The following is a 9,785-nucleotide window of genomic DNA, read 5'->3' on the forward strand; positions in this document are numbered from 1 at the left end:
GAACTCAGAAATCCGCCTGCCTCTGCCTCCCGAGTGCTGGGATTAAAGGAGTACGCCACCATGCCCGGCCCAAAAATCTTTTAAGTCAGTTTACTGTTTTGTTGTTGTTCCCATTTATTCCGTTCATAGCCTGATACTGTAGAGAACTGAAGACCACAATGGGCTGGCTCTTGTGGGTCTCTCTACCTTTGGGAACTAGAACTCACATGGCCAGCCTTATTTATTATGGGTTCATTGGCCAGCTGTGAACAACTGCTTTAGCTGAACTAGTGGTGTTTGCTCCGCATGTGGGGTCTGTTCCTGCCCAAGAAGCAGCTGCCCTGGGCATCTCCCCAGGCTGGAGCCCATGCTCTGTGTGCTTGACTTCCTTGTGTTCATCAGTAAGTTAGCCATGGTTTAAAACACTAGTTTAAGCCCACTCTGAGTTTTCTGATCCACAAAGCTTTGTTTCACCCTGAGGTCTAAAGAACCTCACTCACCTGCTCCCACTTAGCCATTAGCCCACTGGAACCTTACTCCACACTCCTGGGTCCCACTCTTGAGTCACAGTACTACCAAGAGTGGGAGCCTCTAAAGACAACTGGGAAAAGGTTGTACATTTTTGCAACAGCAGCAGCAGCAGCAACAGCAACAACACCTGGTTTCCTTTGTGCCCCAGTTTGTCTCTAGGCAGAAAGTCAGTGCTCTGGGAACAGATATTTTATTTGATAATTGTAACTGTCACTGGCTAGGAGTATGAATAAAATACTCTTTCTATTGCAGTGAAAGCCTTTGTGTCTTTCATGTTCAGATTGTAAGTAATGTCATTTATTAGATATTGGCACCTTTACAAGTTCAGTTTACAGCCTTCCTTCCCACTTGTTCCAGATGTGAGGCTACGAAAACTTGCTGGAGAAAAGGATGAGCTCCTGTCACAGGTAAGATGTCTACTCATCTGAATCTATTAGTTTATCTAGGATAGGCAATACAATGCTAATAAATTAGAATGCTGGTTAGAAGTTAGAAATAGCTGGATGTGGTAGTGGTACATGTCTTTAATCTCGGTACTCAGAAGGCAGAGGCGGGTGGATCTCTGTGTGTTCAAGGCTAGCCTGGTCTCATAGTGAGTTCCAGGACAGCCAGAACTATAGAGAGACCCTGTCTTGAAAACAAACACACAAAAAACTGAAAGAAAAAGTTAGAAATATATTTCTAACTTTGGTACTCAAGTGACATTTAAAGGAAGAAAAGCTAATTTATGTTTTGTGTCTCAAGAAAGAGCGTATAGGATACATACGAAGCTTGTTGCCCGCCCTTCCACCCTCAGCCTGACCATCTCCACCCTCTCTTAGCTGTCCTTCAGTGTGAGTCACTGACTGGATGATGCTGTTCCTTAAAGGACCATCTGTTGACATTGCTCTGTGGAAGACAAACCTCTGCCACACATGTGCAACTTCCTGTTCTGTAGCCTCTTAAAGGCCAGTCTGTTTCCATTTGCAGGACTTTGAATGTTGGCTCCTCAGGAAGCCACCCTTTATTAAAGGTAGCTTTTCTTTTCTCTTCTCTTCTCTTCTCTCCTCTCCTCTTCTCTTCTCTTCTCTTCTCTTCTCTTCTCTTCTCTTCTCTTCTCTTCTCTTCTCTTCTCTTCTCTTCTCTTCTCTTTTCTCTTNTTTTTTTTTTTTTGTGTGCCATAAGCCTATTTTCTTATGTTCATCACAAAGTTAGCTTGTGCTTTAACCGTATTTTAAGCCCACTCAGGGTTTTTCTGATACATAACAGGGTTCCATCTTGAGGCTCTGACTTAACCCATCCTGGACTATAGAGACTTCTTCACTCCTGGTGTGCTCGCCCTTCAGGCCTGGGGAGACTGTGCTGTGGATGGGTGCTTTTTTTCTCAGTCTTCCCACCTTTCTCTTTCCTTCACTTTTTTGTTAGTATGTATTCCAGTAGTTTCCTGAGAAAGACCATGTCCGTTGTTAAAAAAAATTCCCATAACCTCAAAGGCATATGAAAGTGTTATTTTCCTTAAGTGTTTTCAAAGGCCTATTTCTTCATTGTCCTGTCTTTGAGGATAGTTGTTCAAAATTGTGAAAGCATAGGCCTATGAGGTGGGTCAGCAAGTTCAGTGCATGTTGTGCAAGCCAGATGACCCAAGTTCAGTCCCTAAAATCCACATAAAATAGGTGAGAATTGACTTCACAAAGATGTTTTCTGCCCTTTGTGTGTGTATATACACATTTTGAGATTTGAGCTCTCATAGGTCATGTTTCTGCTTTCCCCTTCTTTCCTTTTCTCTCTCTCTAGTATCTTGAAATCTCACAGTTGATGTGTTCAGAGGTTTTCAAGCATCATAGTAGCCCTTAGATTCTAGAAACTCCTAGTTCTGAGTTGAAAAACTTAAGTGATTTTACTCTTCTCCTGACGCGTATTCAGTCAGTCAGGGATGGTGAGCGATACTCTAGAGTTCAATATACTACGCATGGCATGTGGGAAATGTAGGTGAACAGGTTGTTGTGGGTTTATCTCAAATATCCATGCCCTGGAAGGCCTTAGTAGAAAGAGGTCAAGCAATAGAATTTAGAAGCTGTATTATATCTGAAAAGTTTCTGTGAACACATTTATTATGTGTTTCTCTAGCTGTATTCAGCTGTATGATACAGCCATGTAGTCAAGAAAGAGTTAGACTTCACCAGGGCAAAGGATGTAGTGGATATATAAGACCATGGTGGTCATGTTGAACCTAGATGTTAAGCTGGATGACCAGTGTTGAGAGGACCTCTAAGTAGAGATTAGGTATAGTTGAAAGAAGATAGATCAATGACTGGAAGTGAATATGGCTGAGGATGTTAGGGTTAGGGTTTTAGAGCAAATGAACTGGGAGATGAGCATTCATAGGACATGGAACTAAATAATCTAGGGAGTATGGCTGTCTAATGAAGTCAGTTATATGGCCAAAGGAAAAAGAGGTAGATGGCAGGATCCTTGAAGGGCAGGTGTTCGGAAATTGAGGTACCTTATGGAAGCATGCCACTACTCTGGATGTACACTGAAATGCCAAAGACTTAAGATAGGGGTAGTTTGGGAGTGCAAGTCAGGAGCTAACATGACAGGCACAGCACATAAGTATAGATAATTAGATATTAGTTTGAACAGATGAGATTAAGAACAGACTTCAGGGAGTAAGTATAGGCTAGTTCAGCAACAGCGAGGAAAGCCTGAGAGCACTATTGCATTTCTAGGCTGAGGTAGGAGGCTGTAAAGACATAAGTAGCAGTACTTAGTGGGGCTACAAGAATGGCAGGACTCTATGAGGGTACTCAGGTGCAAGGTGTACTCTGAGACAAGGCTTCAGCAGGAGCATCGGCTGGTAGCAGGCTGATGCTTCCAGAGGCATTCGAGAAGTTTGTGGGGTAAGGTTAGGCATGGCCAGGGCCTTTGGGGACAAGTGCTGAAGAGGAGGGATGCCCCTTTGTAGGTGTGATAGAAATGATGGGATAAGAACCAAATTCTCTTCAAAGCTATGCCATGGTGCAGAGGGCAGAGGTGCCTAGGAGGCCTGCATCCTTCGAGTCTGAAATCAGTACTTGCCCTTCCCATTGGGCAGTGGCAAAGCTAGTGCCAAGCCTCCTCTTGATCCCTGGCAGCAGAGTTGAGGCCACTGGGGAGACCAGCCACTTGTGTTTCCAATTATTTTTGTATATTTAAAGGTCTCTAAAAAACTAAAAAAATCCTAACTGCCCATGAAAATTTTCACTTAATGAGACTAGGACAAAACTACTTAAAAGATGTACTTTTGTGCAAACACACAGAAGTAATAAAGAATAGAAGTCTTTATTGGGACACCTAGTTTCTGAGGCTCATTTTCTGTTTATATTAGTTTGTATCAAATGCCCAGGACCATTGTCTCATAGGCACAATAGTGCTCAAGTGATTTGTATGCTTTGCTAATTAATGTAAGACGGACCTGCTTTGGTTCTGATATGGCCACTGGACTTCATCTAAGAGAATTGGGGTTAGGAGATGGTCTTATAGCACTTGGTGCGCAAGCATATGGCCTGGATTTGAATTCCAAGTTGTAGCCACCATAGTATGTTCTGTAATCCCAGGGAGGTGGACACAGAAGCTTCGCTGGAGCTTGGTGGCTAGCCAGCCTAGCTAAATTGATTAGCTCCAGTTTTAGTGAGAAATCCTAATCTCAAAATAACATGTACAACAATTGAGAAAAACCTCTGGCCTCCATGTATGCAAACATACATGCATCCACACATACAAACTCAAGACACTTATCTTCCATCCCGGCCTGGTGACATAGGTCTAAAATCCCAACTACTTGGGAGGCTGAGGAAAGAGAATCCCAAGTTCAGAGTCTTCCTAGGTAGCAGCAGAGTGAATGCAAAGCCAGCCTGAGCAACTTAGTGAGAGCCTATTTCAAAGTAAAAGAGAGGGCTGTGGCCACAACTCCACGTTAGTGTTTGCTTAGCATGCCTGGGGCTCTGGGCTTCACCCTATTATCACCAAAGAAAGAGATAAAGAAACCGAGACAGAAACAGATCTCTCTGGTGACTTTTACTTTCATTCCAGATTAGAAAACTGAAGCTCCAGTTAGAGGAAGAACGGCAGAAGTGTTCCAGGAATGATGGCATGTCCGGGGACCTGGCAGGACTGCAGAATGGCTCAGACTTGCAGTTCATCGAGATGCAGAGTAGGTACCAGGGGACAGGCCAGTCTGTGCTGGGATGCAGCATGTATACCTGGAATAGAGGTGGATATGGGTGGCTGGACTGCAGGGGAGTTGTTCTGGTCACCTAGGAGCTAAATAAGGGTTATGTTCACCTATGTCCCAGGGATGGCATGGGCCAGTCACTGCTTGCGTATGACCTCTGCCCTCCTGTGTGGGACTTTCTTCCATTTAAGCTTTTGCTTTAGAATTCATCTTGGAAAGTTAAAGATTTAAGATCAACGTATATTAATGTTGAGCTGTTTCTCAAATTTCCTAGTTTTTAACAAAAATTCATCATTACATGAGATTAAAAACAAGGCCACAAAATAATATAGTTTGTTTACCCAAGTTATGCTTCCTATTCTTTTCTATACTTAACTCTGTAGCACTGGTTTGAGACAGGGCTTTTACATAGTCCTAACTGAGTCAGGGCTTTTACATAGTCCTAACTGAGACAGGGCTTTACATAGTCCTAACTGAGACAGGCTTTACATAGTCCTAACTGGCTTGAGATCACTATGTAGATCAGGTTGGACTAGAACTCAGAAATCCGCCTGCCTTTACCTCTCAAGTGCTGGGATTAAAGGTGTGCGCCACCATGCTTGGCCCATGTTTTTATATGCATTGATGTTTTACCTGCTGTGTGTCTGTGCTAGGGTGCCAGATCCTTTGGTATTGGAGTAACAGACAATTGTGAGCTGCCACCTGGGTGTTGGGACTTGAACCAGGGTCCTCTGGAAGAGCATCTCTCCAGCCCATTCTTAAGTGTCTCCTATATTCATACTAAGTCCCATAGTAGAGTTATTCTAGCATCCATTTCTATTATAGTTACCCAATTGGTAGTGATATGTAACTTACAATAGGGGCTTTTAGTTTTCTAATTTGTAGTGGCTTTTCTGATAATGGACTTTAAAACTATGGCTAACAGTTGGACTTAGGCCGAATGAAGGAGTCTAAGAGTTTGAAACTTATTAGTAATAACTTCTGTGGTTAGTATCACTTCCTCTTTCAGACCTCAGGTCCCTCATTCTCCTTAATGAGTAGTTTGTATAGTGGGACAGGAATGTGACGGGATATAGGAAGGCTAGTTAAGAAGCTGGATGCTGAGCCTGACCAGTGCAGTGGATGCTGGCAGTCCCAGACAGCACAAGTAGGTTTGGGAAGATTGCTAAAGCAGCAAATTCAAAAGAAACCAAGTTGAAATGGAACAGGCTAGCATTTATAATTGCTTCCTCGAATCGAGTAGCTGTTATTGGTAGGCTTTGCAGGTGAAAGTTAAATGACCTGAGATACTGTCTGGAAGCCAGAATTGGCTGCTGAAAAGGAAATGAGTAGCTGCTGGCTCTGAACTGCAGCTTGGCCTGTAGAATGAGTAGGGTTTCAAAACCACACACACATGAAATGAATAGATTTGTACACAGGAAGGAATCAATGTTTGAAAGTGATAAAGAAGCTGTACATTTTGATGAGTTATTGGAGATATGAATGTAAAAATAGAACTATAACTTCCATTGTAGAGCTCATGATGGAATGTTCCCTGTACTTTCTGTACTCCCAGGTAGCCTTGGCGATAGCTACTTTATCTGTTTTTTTTAGATGGTCTCATTGTGCAGCCAGGGTGGCTTCAAACTCATGGTCCTCTTGTTCTGGCCTCCCAGTGCTGGGATTTGAGATTATAGGTAGGTGCCATCTCCTGTGGTTCCTGTTGCTTTAAGGTCATAGCAACTATCCAACAGCAAAACTGCTTGCACTAAACACCACATGGCAGGCCTTCTGTTGTTCATGTGGAAACAGAGGACAGTTCTTGGGATGTTTGAATTATTTCTTTTGGTGGGCTAGATATGATTTATGTTCCATAGACTTTGCAACTATATAATCACGGAGATGAGTGCATTTTATTGAGGCTGGTGAAGACTTGAGTCAGAGTATATAGGAGAGCAGAAACACTGCCTGGGAGCTGCAAGGTACAGGGCTGCATTCAAAGAGGCAGGGAGCCCAGAGGCTGCAGGGGGCATTGTTAACCTGTGAGCTTTCTTTCTCAAAGGTCTGTTTACAAGAGCAGGGTTCTCAGCCTTCCTAATGCTGCAATCCTTTAATACAGTTCCTCATGGTGTGGTTACCCCAACTGTTAAATCATCTCATTGCTATTTCTTAACTGTAACTTTGTTCCTGTTATGAATTGTAAATATCTGATATGCAGCATATCTGATGTGACCCCCCCCCCCCAAAGGGGTCAGATGCGTAGGTTGAGAACTGCTGGTCTAGAGAAAAGTAAGGCTTTGCTTCTGACTCTTGGTCTTCAGAATACTGCAGAGCAGAAGTATAGGAGCTTCTTGCAGTACATAGCATCCAGAACCTGAACTGCATGTCCTCTGTATGCTTCTTCATAGCTTCATCTCTGGAGATGAGTATAATTCATTATTATCTTCTGTTTTAGGAGATGCCAATAGACAAATTAGTGAATACAAATTCAAGCTTTCGAAAGCAGAACAAGACATAGCTACCTTGGAACAAAGTGTAAGTAGTTTTGTGATGCAGCAAATGGTTTAAATGCCACTAAATGTGACCAAATGCCTCCTAGCAGCTTACATCCAAGTGGCTGGACCTTTGAGTTTCTATGGGTGGCCTTGGTAACTAGATCTTTTCAAAAGCTCTGTGTTATTGTTGAAAAACCCAGAGAACACATGGTGGGGTAGTCCAGCTTTGCATTTGTTCTAAAGACAAAGGACTGAGCCAGCAAGATGGTATAGCACAGACATTTGGCGGCTAAATCTAAAGGCCTGAGTTTGAGCCCCAAGACACACATGGCAGAAGACAACTGGTTTCCACATGACTCTTCTTATCCTGTCCTAGTTAGGCTTTGTATTGCTGTGTTGAAACACCAAGACCAAATGCAACTTGTGAGTGAAGGATGGGTTCATACAGCTCTTCATCAAAAGCAGTGAAGGCAGAAACTCAAGCAGGGCAGGCAGTTCCTGGAGGCAGGAACTAATGCAGATGCCATGGAGGTGTGCTGCTTACTGGCTTCCTCCTTATGGCTTACAGTCTGCTTTCTTAGACCTTAGGACCACCAGCCCAGGGATGGCAACACCCAGTCAGCTGGGCCCACCCTCATCAATCATTAGTTAAGAAAATACACTACAGACTTGCCCACAGTCCAGTCTTATGGAAGCATTTTCTTAATTGAAGATCTCTCCTCTTCAAATTGACACAAAACAAGCATAGACCTCTTGTGTGCTCACAGTAAATATATGTATTGATTTAAAAAGATCAACACAGTACTTTGCAACTGTCATTGTTTTTTGTTGATATTTCTATAGAGCATTTAAAAATAGTCCCTGTTAAGAAAAAAAAAATCGTTTCATATACATTTCATGAGCCGAAAGACTTAACATGGGAAATCAGCCCTAGAGTGAATGACTGCAACTGTCCTTGGGATCTGTGGCTGCCCAGTGACACTGCACTTCCATCTTGGCTGCTGGGCAGTGGTGGCCAACTCTAAAGGCCTGTGTGCTGTATTTACAGATCAGCCGGCTTGAGGGGCAGGTGCTGAGGTACAAAACTGCTGCTGAGAATGCAGAGAAAATTGAAGATGAGCTGAAAGCAGAGAGGAGGAAGCTACAGCGAGAGGTACTGTGTTAACATGCTTCTTGGAGAACACACTCCTAAAAAGATAAACTCTGTGGAAACATTTCACACTATTTAAGAAATCTGACTTTTGTCAAGTACAGTGGTGCATGCCTTTAATTTCAGCCGTCAGGAATGCAGGAGAGTGGGCCTATCTCTGTTAGTTTGAGGGCAGCTTGTTCTACATAGTAAGTTCCAGGCTAGCCATGGCGACATAATGAGATCGTTGTCTCAAGTAACCAAATCCAAGAAGACCTGGTAAACGCACTGTGGGGCCGCCTGCCCTTCCTGTGGGCCTTGTGCCTACACAGTGGCTGCCACTGACTTTGTTTGTAAAGCAGCAAATAAAAATGCATTTTTAGGTTTTGCTTCAGATGATATCAGGTTTTGCAGCTTTTACACATCGTGTGTTGTGGTTTAAATAATTTTCAGCACCATTGCTTAGGCCTCTAGCTATCTAGAGGAAGGTGGCAGCTGTTCGGGGATTCTATACATGGCCATCGCTATTAGCAGACCTCCTGTTTCCCAGAAGTGGAAAGGGTTGCTGGGCTTTCTTCTGACCACATAAAGTGACTGTGCCCTTTGTCTCCAGCTACGGACGGCACAGGACAAGATAGAGGAGATGGAGATGACCAACAGCCACCTGGCTAAGCGGCTAGAGAAGATGAAGGCCAACAGGACAGCCCTTCTAGCCCAGCAGTAGGAGGTGGCCCTTCTACCTGTGTGCTGCTCTGAGGGCCTTGCCGGGAGATACTGACTCTTTTGTACATTGACACAAACCCCTTCAAGTACTGTTTTGAGTCTTGTCATTAAACAGCCACCTTTGTATTTTATAATTTATGAGAATGAAGCAGGTTTAATCGTTATGGATTTGGATTTTGTTTGTAGTTCACTTCTACAGTGAGAACTAGTCTGTGCTGTTTTTATTTTCAACATTCTAGAATCACGTTTTCTCACCGTCTTCTTCCGGCTGCCTCACTGATGGTCGAGGCACTTGGGTGGCCTTGCTGTGGGTCCTGGAGGATGGCCATTCTGAGCGTTGAGACACTTGCTGGAGACCTCAAAATCACAAGTGCCTTCTTCACAGTGTGACACAGGCTTCAGAGACCAAGTGGCCAAGACTCCTTCTCCTCTTACCAGAACATTTACATTTCAGTGAGGATGTGTTCAGCAGTGGGGAGTCTGTGTTTCACTCAAATTTATGTTTGGAGGAAAAGCCTTTTTTTTTTTTTTTTTTTTTTTTTTTTTTTGGTAAGATATTTAAATTTATATAAAAATTTTAGAAAACAATATGGGGAGTGTATATTAAACTTTACTGCATGGAGCAGAGCAAGTCCAAGCCTGTACTCCAAAGACTAGGCTCCTTAGTTTTCACACCCACTGTGCTGTTCCGTGTATTTTCATCTGCTGCTTATTTGTGAAATGAAACCTCAGACAAGCTCAAGGGAGGAGGGAGGGA

At 43.3% G+C, this 9,785-nt stretch overlaps 1 protein-coding gene across 11 annotated transcripts in view; it reads left to right on the forward strand.

Moving 5' to 3' along the window:
- Nucleotides 1-9,192, forward strand: part of Lrrfip2 (LRR binding FLII interacting protein 2) — a 96,289-nt gene extending 87,097 nt beyond the window's left edge. For 6 of the 11 annotated variants that reach the window (XM_029542856.1, XM_029542861.1, XM_029542866.1 and 3 more), the window contains 5 exons: nucleotides 868-917; nucleotides 4,561-4,681; nucleotides 7,137-7,216; nucleotides 8,225-8,329; nucleotides 8,919-9,192. In XM_029542856.1, the coding sequence (XP_029398716.1) occupies nucleotides 868-917; nucleotides 4,561-4,681; nucleotides 7,137-7,216; nucleotides 8,225-8,329; nucleotides 8,919-9,029 (467 nt within the window). In that variant the 3' untranslated portion in view covers nucleotides 9,030-9,192. The remainder of the gene's footprint in view (nucleotides 1-867; nucleotides 918-4,560; nucleotides 4,682-7,136; nucleotides 7,217-8,224; nucleotides 8,330-8,918) is intronic. The other 5 variants (XM_029542859.1, XM_029542857.1, XM_029542858.1 and 2 more) reach the window with 1 other exon arrangement.
- The last annotated feature ends 593 nt before the right edge of the window (nucleotides 9,193-9,785 follow it).

The sequence above is a fragment of the Mus pahari genome, chromosome 10 (genome assembly GCF_900095145.1).
Source record: "Mus pahari chromosome 10, PAHARI_EIJ_v1.1, whole genome shotgun sequence".
NCBI classification, from domain to species: Eukaryota; Metazoa; Chordata; class Mammalia; order Rodentia; family Muridae; genus Mus; species Mus pahari.